This window comes from Microtus ochrogaster, chromosome 10 (assembly GCF_000317375.1).
Source record: "Microtus ochrogaster isolate Prairie Vole_2 chromosome 10, MicOch1.0, whole genome shotgun sequence".
Taxonomy (NCBI): Eukaryota; Metazoa; Chordata; class Mammalia; order Rodentia; family Cricetidae; genus Microtus; species Microtus ochrogaster.
Window position 1 is genome coordinate 9,289,100 of NC_022016.1, and position 15,291 is coordinate 9,304,390.

The 15,291-nt window shown below is 41.8% G+C and overlaps 1 protein-coding gene across 1 annotated transcript in view; it reads right to left on the reverse strand.

The window, feature by feature from the left end:
* Positions 1 to 8,045, reverse strand: part of Megf9 (multiple EGF like domains 9) — a gene marked incomplete at its 3' end in the record, with an annotated part of 109,523 nt that extends 101,478 nt beyond the window's left edge. The window contains exon 1 of the mRNA XM_026781999.1: positions 7,304 to 8,045. Within this exon, the coding sequence (XP_026637800.1) occupies positions 7,304 to 7,892 (589 nt within the window). The remainder of the gene's footprint in view (positions 1 to 7,303) is intronic.
* Between the last annotated feature and the right edge of the window lie 7,246 nt (positions 8,046 to 15,291).

The window sequence follows — 15,291 nt, forward strand, 5'->3', positions numbered from 1 at the left end:
AGAACATGAAGTAGGATCAAAACCCTGTGCCATTGTCCTTGGCTTCTCATCATCCCTCATTGTTCACCATGTTTTACTTTCTTCATTTTTTCCAGCACCATGTATTGAAAAGAATTATATGTGTTTATTATATAAATGATATTTTCTTATCAAATAGGCTTAATAATCTACATTATGTAGACTAAAACCAAATCATCAAGAAGAAAGTCAAAGTCACAGGAAAAAAAAACAGACAAGTTTTGTTCTGCATGAAAAGGCTTCAAACCCATGCACCCTGACACCAAGACATCTTCAAGGACTTTTTGTTCATCTAGAAAGATCTCTTAGAAGAATCAGGCTTTGAGGAGGCACTGAAGGAGGACAAAGTGGTAAATTGTTCACCAGAGAGGGTAATTTGGCTCCTTAAATAACACGGAAAGACGGGTAGGGCCCAAGAATGAGACACAGTAAGAGGAATACAAGGAATAGTTTGCACTGAAAACATTAGCAAATAGAGAAGGAAAGTAGGGAAAGAGTTCTCTGACAGTAACTCATGGAAAAGTAGCATTACTAAAGAGACTATTTTGACATAATTTATTGGACATACTTGGGCAGAAAGACCTAAAAGATTACTACTTTTGAGTAAGTATTTACTGTAATTTAAACACATATGGATCTTGGTACAATCTTTATCTTCTTTATCAGAATTTTTTTTAAAAAAAAAACTCTCCTTTTAAAGGTACAAGTGAAGATGGTGTAACTGTTTCTACTAAAAAAAAAAAAAGAGGTAAACTGAAATCTGTATTTTATAAAGACCTAAAAGTAGCCACAGAAGTACCTGTAACATAACGCCAAAATTAACAATAAAGATTTTTTTATATCTAAGGAAAGCAACAAAAAAAATCAAGACCATGGCAAAAAGCATAGATAAAAGCTATATAAAACTAAAAATATTATCTAACCTTCTTTCAGCTAAACAAGATCACCTATCTCTGTTTACTTCTGCTCTATGAAATGTCCCTAGAGAAGTAATTCTCTACCCATAATTTGCCCATCAGTAAAAACAGCAATATAATACTTTGGTCCATTCTTTTTATAAGGGAGCCAGGATGTCTGGAAGGTAATGCACACATGTTTAGAATGTTGAGATGAAAAGTAATGTACTTTAATTTTATGAGTCTTTAGTTAAATCAAGATAAAAGACCTAGTCAGATTATTTCAATGTGTAAATTTTCAACTAGCCAGAAGGCCTCCTGGAAATTTTATTTGAAAGATTCTAAACTAATGTTATGGAGTTTGTGATATTCCAGAAACTAATCAGATGAAGGAATTTCTACACAAAACTAGGCACTAAGGCAAGGAATAAGACACAATAAAATGTAAGAATCCCTGTCTGGACCTAAAGATAATTCAGACAAATATATCCATCAAAGCAAGATAAATCCTAATAAAAAGATGAGCTATAGTTTAGTATCACAGCAATAAACCATTATAAAACAAAAAGTTAAAGATGGATGAGCAGCACACAATAAATACCAAAGAGCACTGCTTCCTTATTTATAAAACGGTTGAGCTTATAGCCCATAGAGTATATGCTTCTCATGTGTAAGTGACTGGATTTAATCCCTAGCATCAGAAAAAAATAAGGATCATAATATATAATTCAGTATCTCACTGTTCAAAGGATTAAATAACTTAACACATGGAAGATATTTTGTGCCAGGAGCACAGCATGTTTGCAATTACTATTACAGTGGTTCATAGCCTTCAAACCTAATGCTAAATAGTGGAAGATCCAAAATCAAATATTTTTTTTTCTGTAACTCTTAGTAGCAAAAGATACCAAGATTTAGAACAAATACCAAAAGAGGCTGAAGCTTCATTAGCCTCAAGTAGACTCCCTTTTAACAACACCATCGAGAGGCACCAGCCACCCTTAATCTCTTCATGGTGCTAAGGTTTATACACCCCCACACTTCAGTCTGGCCCTGAGGCAGGAGAAACACAGAACCCACTAGAATCCCATTTTGTCTTCAAAGCAGAAGGCTGTGCAGAGCATTCTCAGTGTTCGGAGCCCACATGTTTTTACCCAAATGTCCATGCTGTTTCCTTCTAACTTACTCCAGTTCTTGAGGTGTAGAGGGTAGGGATGCAGACCAATTCTAGGACCAAGCCACAACTAGTCCAGGGAAGGGACAATGTTTAAGATGGGCTCCCAAACTATAGCTCTGATGAGGGGTAACCTATAAAGCTTTAAGTGCTGACAGAGAATCCCCCAGCTCTAAACTATTCTTAATATCAGTGTCCTATAGTTCCTCTCCCAAGGCAGAAGATCCTGCCTCGGCTCATATAGTCCCCTTCCTAGACAGGCACAGAGAAATATTGGCCATAAAAATTTTCTGTTCTCATTTGGCATGGTTGAGCTAGGACTTTGCATTACCTTGCTTTTGCCAAATGGCCAACACCAAAAACTATTATGAATCCAGGCATATTGGTGAGTTCTGGTAATTCTAGTTACTTAGGCTGAGGCAGAAGGATGACTTGAGTCTTTGAATACAAGGCCAATCTAGGTAACATAGTGAAACCTTATCTAAATGCCAGAGAGAAGTGCTTGCATGTATTCCAAGACAGGTAAAGAACCATGCTGTCTGTCCTCCAAGCCCTTCCCTGAAAGTGGATGTCAACAAAGCCTGACCTGATCAAATGCAAGGTTACTTATGGTCTTTATCCCACTAAATGTGCATGTTGATACGGAAGTCTTCATTAGTCTGTTTAGTAGATATTGTCCTAACTTCACCATGATGTATTTGCCAACTTTCTAAAATCTGAAATATTCTCCAATATATCAAGACACACAGGTTTTGGAAGAAAGACTCTAAATCTTTATCTTTGGAGCCTTTAGAGTTTGTTTTTCTCATAAAATAAATGTTACAGTCACAAATAACCACACATAAGACAACTCTGGGCTTTAGTAGTAGACAGTGTTGGGATAAAGAAAACGTGTTCTGGTTCAGCTAGGAGGATCCTGAGTTTCTAGAATGTTCCTTTCAAATCTAATCTAAAGAGCCAGGCATAGGCATATTCAAAAACCAGGGAGACAGCAACAAGAGGATGACGACTTAGAGGTCAGCCTGAGTTATACAACTAGACCCTATCTTAAACAAAACCAAGCAAACAAAGAATCCATTTGCAATGTTGCATTCATACCTCATAGTAGTTAGAGATTTCAACTGGATTCTCTGGCTTGGCTAAGCAACATCTATTCTTGTAGTCTGAATCATAAATAAATAATTAAGATTGCTTATGGGGTACCTTGAATCATATGTATCTAATATCTCAAAACTTAAGAGCTGGAAGAGAGAGACCCTTAAGAACTAATCTAAACTATTATTCCTTTCCTTCCAAACTGTTTTAACATCCACAAATTTCTTTTTCCAGTGAGGTAACTATAACTTGCCCTGACTTGTGCTTAGACTTGGTCTGTAGGAACACCCTGCAAGTCATGAACAACTTAGGTGGAGTAAACAGACAGACAAATCTGGAGTGAAAAAGATCATCTGAATTTAACATAATAAATCTTAAGAGCTTGGAAAATGTTTCAGATTATATTTTTAGAAAACTACAATAATTTCTAAGTACAGATAAAAAAGATTTATCTAACATATATTTTAAATATATTATATGTAAGTTAAAATAGTCTGATATCTTGATATAGTCAATGAGTCAACAATGTAATTTGGCTGCCAAAAAAAAAAAGAAACTGTGCTTAGGGCACTAAATACATGATCAGTATTGAACAATGGTAACCACTCTCTCTGCTATGAGCTATACTGGAGTACAAGTAGATTATTGGTTCAGTTCAGCTCTGTTTTAGGAGAGACACACAAAGACCGAAAAGATTCAGAATAGAGGTGACCAGCGTAGTGAAGAAATATGAAACCATGTCAAAGACTAATTGAAGAAGCTGAAGTTATTTAGCTAAGACTCAGAGTACAATTACATCTGCAAAATCGGAAGAAATGAACAGGGAAAGCAGACTTGTACATGTTCCCAAAGCCCAGACTCTGCCTAGTCAAGCGTTAGGTACAGGCAGAGGTGTTTCACCTAAGACTATAGAAATATTTCTTAAAATGTCAAGTCATATTGGCCTTTAAATGGCTTCTAAGCTCCTACCTGCCTCCGAAGTCCATTTAAAACAAACAAGCAAGCAAGCATTTGTCCTTACCTCAGGGCCTTACTGCTGATTATTACTCTCTAGTAAGATAACAGCATTTCTCTCCACTCTTCATCCAACAATCCATATAGTGTTGTACTAGGTTTGTGAGAGGAAAGGGCCTGCCTGCTCGATAATTAGTTTCAGTTTGCAGATCAGTGACCCTGTAAACAACTGGGCCCTAACTGATAGTTAGGTAAGAGCTTTCAGCTAAATCTCCAGGAGAAAAATTCTTACTGACTCATATAGCAGCTATAAGACCTGCTCAACCAAATGATATAGTAAATGGTATTCAGTCCTCATAGAAATGTTGAAATAAAATTCTACAACCATCTTCCCCAATGGCAGGATATCCAGCTTTGCAAGCCAAATCAGCTTTTTCAAATTCAAATAGAAGTTTACCTCTGTCAAAGAGCTATGCTCACTATCTAAAGTAGAATGGAGCTCATGCTACAATTAAAAAGTCCCACTTAATTATATCACTGTAAGGCTAAAATTGCCTACCAAAAGGCCACAAAGTCAGTTGAGTCTCTGAGAACTAAATATAGACAACAGAATGAATTCACAGAAGAGTATAAATTACAGACTATTTAAACAAAGGTGAATGACCTCAGTTTGATATCCTGAACATGTTTGCTACAGATAGACAACCATATGAATATTAGAACATGGAAACTACTGAAAGTTCAGATTGGTAAATATTCATCACCCCAGCTTTGCTTCACTTCAAGTTGATTTGAATTATATGTATTGATTTGATATCAAAGTATCACAGAACATAATAAATACATATAGACTTAAGAATTCTTCTCTGTGATTTTCAAAGTAATCTATGTATATATATTAGGAACCAGTTAAATGAATTAATAAGGAACTTGTTAAACAAGTCTCCTTATTCTGTGTACATTTACAATGAAAAACACAACTATTAGAAGGAATAAGGTAGACCCTAAGTACTGACATGAAAAAATTAAGTTTTATGCTACTTAGTTAAGTGAATACACTAAGTTGAAACAATATATATAGAATTACTGCATTTTAATTTTTACAGACTATTTGATTAAGTTTGATGGTGTCAGAGACGGTGCAAACCAAGCAAATCTCTATCCCTGAGCCCTAAAAATTATCTTAAAGTATTTTTACGTTGATATATGCCCAGAGCATTCTTTTAAAGCTCCACCAAACTGCTAAGAAGAGTAACCTCTAGGGAATGGAACTAGAGAAACAATAAAGTGATGCTTACCATTTTCTTTGTGGGGTTCTAGTTATTTCTTTTGAACTTAAAATGAAAAAAGTGAAATGACTCAAGTGTATTCATCAGATACTAACAAAAACATGCAATTTCTACTTAAATACTGTAAGCTTAACACTCTAAAGATTCTAACATTATTTTTCTGTTATTAAAACAAAGTATAAAAATCACAAATCTCCACTCAGCTTCTCTAATAATTTTCTGATCAGAAAAAGAGCTGATCATAGCGAAAAGTGGCATACACGTGGTGTGCATGATGCTCCAGGAACTATTCTAAGCTTTAATTAGGTATGCATTAACTTAGGGAAATATTTTTTGCTCTCCTAACTTCTCTCCCCTGTTTTTGTCTTTCTTGATAGAGTTTTGGTATGTAGTCAAGGCTGGCTTTGAACTGATCTTGTCTCTGCTTCCTCAGTATATCACTATACACACTCATCCCAACGTACATAATTTGCACAGCAAACCTATAAGGACTATGATAACCTTTATCTCAAGACTGAAGAAAGTGAGAGCACAAGGACTAAGTGACCTGTTCATACTTACACAGGCAAAGGGGGGCAATAAGCTGTAATTCAAACCCAAAAATGGACTTCAGAGTCTACACTTAACTACTAGTCTAACTTTAGTAATATGTCAATCTCTTTATAAAAGCCAAAAAGTATCTCAGGTCTAAAAAAAATGGCTAGTTAACATGTTCCTTGAAACTGAAAGAGATCCAAATGTGGCTTCTTGGGGGTGAATAATCTGCATTCCTACTTATGCCTTTGCCAAGCTCCAACTACAATTCAAGACTTAACTATCTGGGAAAATCGTCTACCCGCTCAATTATAGTTCAAAGTCCATACCTGACTCCACAGTAAACCACTGAGCTAAAGAATTAGGTCAATGATCGGATCAAGCTAGACAAGTGCTTTAGGCAAATCTCCACCCCAATGCAAAGCAAAGGATCTCAGAAACTTGTCAAATGTCTTAGAGAGGTAGGAGTTACGGGTTAAGCTCCTGGCCCACTTAAGATACAAAGGGCGAAAGAACGGCAGTTGCCTCTTAACTTTGCTTGAAGAGTTTCACTAGCAGAAGAGCTGTATTTCTTACTGTGAGCGCAAACAGAAATTGGCATGTCAACATCAGCAGTAAGGAACATCCTAGATTTAAACAGGCAAAAATGGACATCCTTGCTTAAATGGCATTTGCCCAAGCACTGACCTTGGAATTGAGACAAAATGAAGTAGTGCAAGGAAGGGCTTTAACCTAATTTATAAACGTGCTCAACCTAGATACACACCTGTCCCAAATAATCTAACAAGTCTACTTACTTCTCTTGCAGAGAAGATATGGATTACAATGCCATTTTTATTTTTAATTTCAGGCCCCAAAGTGACCTGTTTGTAGGAAAAAATTCACTCTGTATGTCTTCCACCCCCGTCCCCTCCACACACACACACCAGCATCTGTTAACTACAGCAATAAAAAGAAACGAGGAAATTGGAACTTCGGAGGAATTCTTTCAGGTTTTTACCTGGGGGTTGACAGAGCACCATTCTGGCTTTCAAACTTCCCCCCAAATAACCCAAGCAGGGTGGCCTTCTGAGCGGATCCCAAAAGTTTGTGGCCATTCTGGGACTCTGATAAAAGCCAGAAAACCCTGTTTTAGGAAGAGGCACTAAGCAGCCTTTCCCTCTGGATGGAGCACAGCACCGGGTGAGGGGGGACAAAAGGCTTTCTAGATTTGGAGGATTGGTGTTGTCTTAGCTGGAGCCTGGATTTTCCCTGGGAGTCTATAGGGCACGAAGTGGCCAGACGGGGTGAAGACGGGCAGTTCCTGGGGAAAGGACAGAGAGCGAGCAAGGGCCAAGACTCACCTGGGGGAGGAGGCGCAGGGGCTTCGGTGGCAGGTGCGGTGGGCGGGATGCTGCTGTGGCGGCTGCTGTTCCAGGACTCGGCAGTCGGGGTCCCAGCAGTGCTGGGAGCCTGAGCGGTGGTGACTATGGGGGTGGTCGGCACCTGGCCAGCTGTGCTCTCAAGGGTGCTGGGCGCGGGTCCGGAGGGTGGTGGCTGGGTGGCGGGAGTGCGTCCCTCCTCCGAAGGGGTGGCGGGCGAAGGGCCTAGAACCGGGAAGGTGGTGGCAGCGGGTGGCGCTGTGGGGCGGAGAGGGGTGGTCTCCGGAGAGCCGGCTGGCGGGGTCGCAGCCCCTGCTCTGCGGACAGTGTTGCGCGGGGGGCCGGTCCGCGGGGCCTGCGCCGTGGGAGCCGCGGCCTTAGGGAAGGGGTGGCTGGCTTGGTCCCGCAGCCCCGGGGTGGGCGACACGACCACCTGCCCCTCCGCCCCGCCGCCGCCGGTGACATTCCCCGCCGAGGCAGCTGAAGCGGCGGCGGCCGCCGCGCAACACAACAGGGCGAGGCCGCCCAGGCTCGGCAGGCTCCTCATGGCGCGCTCGGCTCCGCCATTCATTCATTCATCCGATCGGTCGGTCAGTCATCTTCTCCTCCCTGCCGTCCGACCAAGGAAGCCGTCGCCGCCGCTGCCGCTGCCGCCACCGGGCGCACCATCGCCACCTCCCTCTGACAGGCGGCCGGCCCCGCGGGCGGGCCTCAGAGCGGAGGGAGAGACCCGGCGGAGCGCGCACTGCCCGCCCTCCTCGATAGACAGCCGGGATCCACCAATAGGAAGCCGCGTCAACCCACGTGACCCGCCCGCTCCCCGGCCTCTTTGTAACGGCGCGGACCAATCAGAGGGCGCAGAAGGGAGCAGGCGGGACGTCGGGAGGCGCGAGCGGTGCTGGAGCCGGCCCGGTTCGCGGCTGCCCCGGCTTTGTCTATCCACAGAGTGGGACGCGGGCCTCGGGCACCCGGCGCCGCCGAGGAGACAAAGGACGCGCCCCGCGCGGCAGACACCCGGCCAAGTCATCTGTTCCACTGGGCTCCAAACTGGACCCGGGGCGGGGAGTCCCCTGGGGGCAGTATCTCCGCCCTCCTGAACAATGGGGACGCGGAACGGTACCCCGACTCGGGCGGGGACCGGGCTGCGTCGCGGCGATGGGTGCGGGAGGTGGCAGCGGTATATAGATGGGTTTTCTACACTCACTTTGTTGCTCAAGAGAGCCTGGCCCCCGCCCTGCAGTGTCAGCACTGCCACCCCCATTTCAGAGATGGGGAAACTGAAGCTCTTGCTGACAGCTTCAGCAAGTCAGTCCTAGAACCCCCAACAGACACCTGCTAAGGGGCTGGCGCTGAACTAATTTGGATGGGACAGTCTAGAGTCCCATCTTGAGCACAAGGTGCTAGCTTCGGGCGCGGGGAAGAACACTCGCATGTGCACTTTATGGCCCGAACCTCTGGAAGAATAGGACAGGACCAGGTTGAATTTCAGCTCCTCACCTCTTGCTGAGTGTTTTTGTGGCTCAGGCAGTGTTCTCAACCACTTAAATGGTGAGATGAGAGGAAACACCCCATTCCCCTCACAGAGCTGTTGTGAGCATGATATCATGTACACGAAGGGCTTAGTGCTTGACCCACCCTTCTAAACCATCATTAATGCTAACCACTCGGGGTTGCACTGTGTCAGGACACTTCTGAGGTTGGAAAGCAGCCTGCACTGCCTCTACGTCCCCAGAGATTCCAGCCTGTGGCCGGCCTTGGGGTGGGGCTGATAGCATAGCTTGACCCTGGATGACTTTAAACCCCGGAAGACGGTGGAAATCACTCAGGCAAACTTACACCATCACTAGGATCCAGTGCAGTGTCTGACTCTGTAGCCTCGGCTGAGCAACTTCTAAGTTCAGCCTGGCAGATGAAGTTTGTCTTCTGATGGTTTAGTCCCATCCTACCAGCCTCACTGCTAAAGGCAGCCCTGGCCTCTCCTAGGAGGCTTGCCTTTGTGCATGGTTTCCCATTAGTCATCCTCCTCTAACCAGACAGGCAGAGTGAGATTTGTGTGTGAACTCGTGCGTGTTAATGAAAGCATGCATTTATTTGCCTGAATGAGTAGTGGGTGGAGAGAGGATATGTTCAAGCTTGTGTATGAAAGCATAAACACATTTGTTTTTCTGAGATTGTGTGTATCTGTGAGTCTGTGAATATAAGAACTTGTATAAATTTATATGATATGTTTAACATAATAATGTGTGCATGTGTATCAGTGTTGTGTTTTGTGTCAATTTCCTGTTTTTGAATGTGAGGTTGTCTCTGGCTGTGTCTTTATAGACCTATCTATGTAAGAAAGGGGGCAAAATGAGAGGGCTATATATTATTCTGAAGGTCAATATTTAGCAAGTACTGACCAGAGTTCTATTTTTACTTGTCCTTAATAAGGGTGGACTTGGCATTCCCTCCCCCAAGCCATATTTTTTTGGTTCCTCAACCCCAACCAAAATGCCACATCCTCTAGGAGACTTGAATTTCTGAGTGGGAGTTCACCCCCCACACACATACATTTCCCTACTGTCCTTTGTTTATAACCCTGATCTTTCAACCCCTGCCTCTTCCTAAAAGGATTAATGAAGGCTTTCAGACATATGTACCACAAATAAAATGAACCACCCACATGACTTAATTACTTCTCCTGGGCACTCACATCCTTAGGACTAGAACTTGTTATTAATACCCTGCCTTTCTCTCCCAACAGGCTCTGTCTGTGCCAGTGCCTAGCAGAGAGCACTAATACATGCTGGTTAAACTGAAAGATCCTGTTGTGCTCATGGGGAGAGCTGGGCCTTTACAGCCACAGATTCCGATCAAGTTTCCCTGGAGGAAAACTTTACCTTCTCTGAACCTCAGTTTCCTGGTCTATAAAAGGAGGCCATTAATTCCTTAAACAAATCAGAACTTTTTAAAAAAAATACCCTGACATGCAAAATGCACTCTGTATGTCACTACATATTTTGGTTGCTATTGCTAACTCTGAGTTTTGTTAGCTCAAAGACTAACAGACAGAAGCCTCTGTCTGCAGAAACCTCTGTCCCATAAACTACAGATCAGGTGACATAGTTTGACTCTTGCCCTACTGGATATTTCCAAATGCTGTCTAAAAACTGCTGGTCTGGCCGGAGCTGTGCTGTATCAGAGATTCTCCGCCACCAGAGGAGAAAAGCTGATTTGGCTTTTCTGCCAGGAGGATTCCAGAGCAAAGGCCTAGAAGACCTTGCAGAGTGACCAGGTCTCCTGGGCCTCAAATAAGGATGTTTCGGGCTAGGTTTCTGAGGTGGGACAATTAGCCAGAAACATGGCAAGGATATGTTGAGTTTCTTTATGATAAAACTTTGAGACAGTTTCCCTTTATAGCATAGAATGGCCCCAGTCTCCCAGGTGCTGGCACTCAGATATAACCACCACTCCAGCTCTGTAAAATAACTTAAATACACTAGTATTACTCCATTCAACATTAATTCTTTTTATTACTTTTTAAAAGCTTATTTCATTTGTGTGTATGCACATGATCATATGCATTCCTTGGCTCACATGTAGAAGTCAGAAGACATTTTGGGGGAGCTGGCTCTCTCCTTCCTCTGTGTGAGTTTCACATAGCAAACTCAGGTTGCCAGGCATGGTACCTAGTACCTTTGTCCTCTAAGTCCTCACCAGCCCACATTTTTTTAAGTCACTGCTTTGATGTTATCTCTAAACCACAAACTACAAGATGGCTTGTTTTATTAAGTTTTCTGAAGCAGAGTTTTACTTTGTGATCCGGGCTGGCCTGCAACTTCCTATGTAGCCCAGTTTAGGTTAGAACTCACAATAGTCCTCTACCTTAGTTTCCTGAATACTGGGATTACATCATGCCCAACATGACTTATTTTGTAAGTAAACTTTATAGTTTACATTTAAAAATGGGAAATACCATATATATCCAACATCAGAAAAGAGGAATACATCTGTTCAATTTAGTTATATAACATCATATCAGGGTGGCTGTCAAGATAGTAGAGCCGATATCAATAGCAGATAACAGAGTTTGCATGTGCCAGTCATGAGATCTGCATGACTTACTTCATTGAACCCTCAGAACCTCACCAAGTAAGTGCTTATGTCCTAGACTGTTCGGGTTACTCTAACAAAGACTACGGCACTTACAAACAATGCCAATTTGTCTCTCACAATTTTGGTGGTTAAGAAATCCAAGATCAAGATGCTGCTACCTTGTAGAGTGTCTGGGAAGAGCCTTATTCCTAGTTCACAGATACATCCTTTCACTGTCTTCTTGTGGAAGAAAGGACAAAGGAGTTGTCTAGGATCTTTTTTTTTTTTTTAGGACACTGAACCCATTCACAAGGACTTTGCTCTGCTGGCCTAGTGCTTTCCACAAACCTCCAGATACTATATAGGAATAGAGTTAGCATTTCAACACACAAGCCTAGGAGTAGCACAGAGTGATTCTATACCTTTTCATTATCTGTATGATCCAAGTATGGAAGCTAGGACACAGAAGTTAAGCAGCTTGCCTAAGGTCCCTTAATAAGGAAGAGTGGCTGGATTCAGGCTGGCATCATTAACTGCAAAGGGAAAATGCTCATGATATCATGTCAGGAAGAGAAGAGCAGACAAAAGTGATCACTCTCACGCTGTGTATCAGAATGGGGTTCAGTACTTTTCCTGTTGTCCCACTATGGCAGTTAAGGTCACAAAGATGCAGAGAAGGTCTGCTCGGAGTCTGTTTGAGCAGGTGCTGAAGAAGGGACAGTCTAATTCCACTTTGTGCTAGGCACTAGCTAAGCATGAAATCCACAGAATCAGCTCAGAAATTCTTGAGGTAAGAGGAGTCTTGTGACGGGGCAGGCACTCTTCCGGAGTTTTATACTACCGGAAGCTGAGTCGAGTGATTGCCTGGCATGCGTGGGACGTTGAATTTGATCCTCAGCACCATAAAAACAGAAACATTCATTCCTTATAGTTGGGACTGTCATCTATACTTGAAAGAAAGAGGAAAATAAATGTCTAAAAGGTTGAGACTTGCCCAAGGTCTGCCTGACTTCAAAGCCAATTCTTTTCTCTGTACTGGAGTCTGTTAATGTGGACACTGGATGTTGCGCATAGCAGGAGGCCAAAGGCAAATACTGAAGAAAGGTCAGACACATGCACCAAATTTAGCCCTCCTGCTACAGCAGCAGTTCAGAAAAAAAGAGGTATTGGAAGTCAGAAAGCATAAAAACATGATAGCAAAGGCTTTATGATACACAGACTCTTTGCCCTTTCTGGTTTCACTGAAACACAAGTACTAATACAGACTCTTACTAATCCTTCAGGAATCTGGTCTGCTATCAGATGTGGCTGAATGCAACATTTGGCATCTTCTGCAGACAATTGTAGGGTTATCAGGGCCACTATTAATCAAGTCTGTCCAGCAAAGAACACAGTAGACAGCTCCCAAGAGAGGAAACATGTGACTAAAAACAAGAAATGCTGCATGTGCGGCTAGAGCAGTCAGCAATGCAATCCAAGATGGTGGATTGCTATCCTTTTAAACCTACTGATTTGCATGGAATCAAAATATTTTAAGAACTACTTTTACTTGCTACTGATCAAAGAGTGTCACTCACAATTGTTAGGACTGTAAAAATTAATAGAATGAAGTCTTTCTAGGAAGGCTTGAACTTGTAAATTCTCTTCTTTGACTCTCTTCTCCTTCTCCTTTTCATTCTTCCTCAACTCATAATTATCACTAAGATTCTACTCAAAGAAAATAAATATTTGTATGTGTGTGTGTACACAAATTGAAAGCTTGGCATGATGGCAGATGCTTATGATCCCAAGACTTGGGAGGTAGAAATAGAGATTAAGACCAGTCTGGAGATCCTGCCTCAGGGAGGGAAAAAGGTTAGTAAGAATTAGGAAAAAAAACAAACAATTAAATAGGAATTGATTAAGTATCTTTTGTTCTATGCTTCTTTGTTGGAATATGAAGCATCTACAAACTGAAAATGAATTCATGGGGCTTGGAGAGATGGCTCAATAATTAAGAGCACTTGCTGCTCTTGTAGATGACCTAAGTTTGGTTCCCAGCAACATCTGTAACATCAACTCCAAAGATCCAACACTTTCCTCTGGAATCCTTGGACACACACAATCAGAGAGAGGGGGAGCACGCAAAGACACAAGTAAAGATAAATAAACCTAAAACAAAAAATAAAGTGAATTCATATTCTGGTAGTATGAAATTATGGAAACATATATTACATGACTGATATGATTACAATTATGCAATACATGTAAAATAATAACAGAATAAAAACAAGTCAAAGTACACTGATCTATAAGTATTCTTTGTTTCTGAGTGACTGCACTCAGGATGTTTTAAATTTCTCTCCACATATTTCTGCATTTTTTACAATGCACATACACTGTTGTCATAATCAGTAAAAATCAACAACAGAATTAGCTTGAATCTAAGGTGCTTTCCCTTCATGGCCTTGGTCTACCCTCTGGTACCTCTAAGTCAGAAGCCTTTATCCATTGAAAACACCATCTCTAAAGAATAATGTTAAATGTTGAAACCTAGCTTCAAAGTCCCTCTGATGTTAAAATAAGCCCAGAAAAAGCATTTGCTGAACAGTTCTTGAGATGTTGAAGGACGTCATTCACAGTGGGCACTGAGTCAAACTTTGCTCGTCATCACTGTTGGCAACAGAGCAAAGAATTTGAACCATTCTGAGGGGGAATGGGATCTGAGCTTCTGGAATAACTCTTTCCCTTAGACTGTTATAATTGTAACAAAAGAGATTGCTGACAAGCACACAGCAAACAGAACTTTCCCAGCTGCTTCTCCCTGTCAGCCTTGTAAGAGCCCTGGAAGGAAGAAGGAAGTAATAGCAGTAGCAATAATACTAACAGTGAATGGCATTTACAAAGCATTTATTGCATGTCAGACACCAACAGGAAATACTTGGCATGTGCAGTCCTTTAACATTATACTGTGAAGTAAAGATTGGTTATTCCCATGTTATAAGGAAGTATCTTGTCACTCAAAGTAGTCAAATAATTTGTCCAAGGTCACTAAGGACTTTAGACCTCAGTTCCAAAGTGGTTTCTACCACTGCTTACTACATTTCCTCCACTTTGGTTATTTTTTTATGGCTGTTGTTAGGATAGACATCAATTTGGCAGTAAAGAGTCCTTGGATTCAATCCTGGTCATTCTAGCTTTGTAGACTCAGTTAAGCAATTTTAGCTAACTGTCCTGGTTTCCTTCTTGGTAGGATAAGCATCATCAAGCAAAACCAAATATATAAAGCATTGAGAGCTAATCATGACTGTTCAAGAAACATTGTTATAAGGCTGCTTTTCCTCAACTGTCTTTCTTTATAATAGGTGAAGGTCAGGAGAATCCAATGTCCTTGAGTCTCCACTGCCAGAATTTCTAGACTGCCTGAGAAGTCACACTCCTTCCATCCTATGACCTCTGCCTTCTGCCCTCTGATGAAGTTCCTTCACTACAGCCTGTGCCTGCCAGAGGGTAGTACCAGCACTGAAGGAGGATTTAGAACAGTGGACACTTAACTCTGCCTTCTATTTGAGGTGCCCCTGAAATTGTTTAGGTCTTTGGGACTTTGATGTTCTCTGATCAACTATTTCATGGTAGCTATTGATTTTATACTGACTTCTAAGGGCTGGCTTCTGAAGGATAGACAAAACCCACCTTGAAGAAACAAGCAAGTGTCTGAAAGAGTTACAGAAGGAACAAGTGTCAAAACAGGACGGATCACTACTGAATGGTCACTATTAGGAAGTTTTGTGCTCAGTGCTATATATAGGCAGTTTTGCTTGGTGATGAAATAGCTTAGTTGAACCTACCCAGCTAGAATGATCTTTGTATCGGCGTAAATAAATGCAAAGGCAGATATTAAAGAATATATATATATA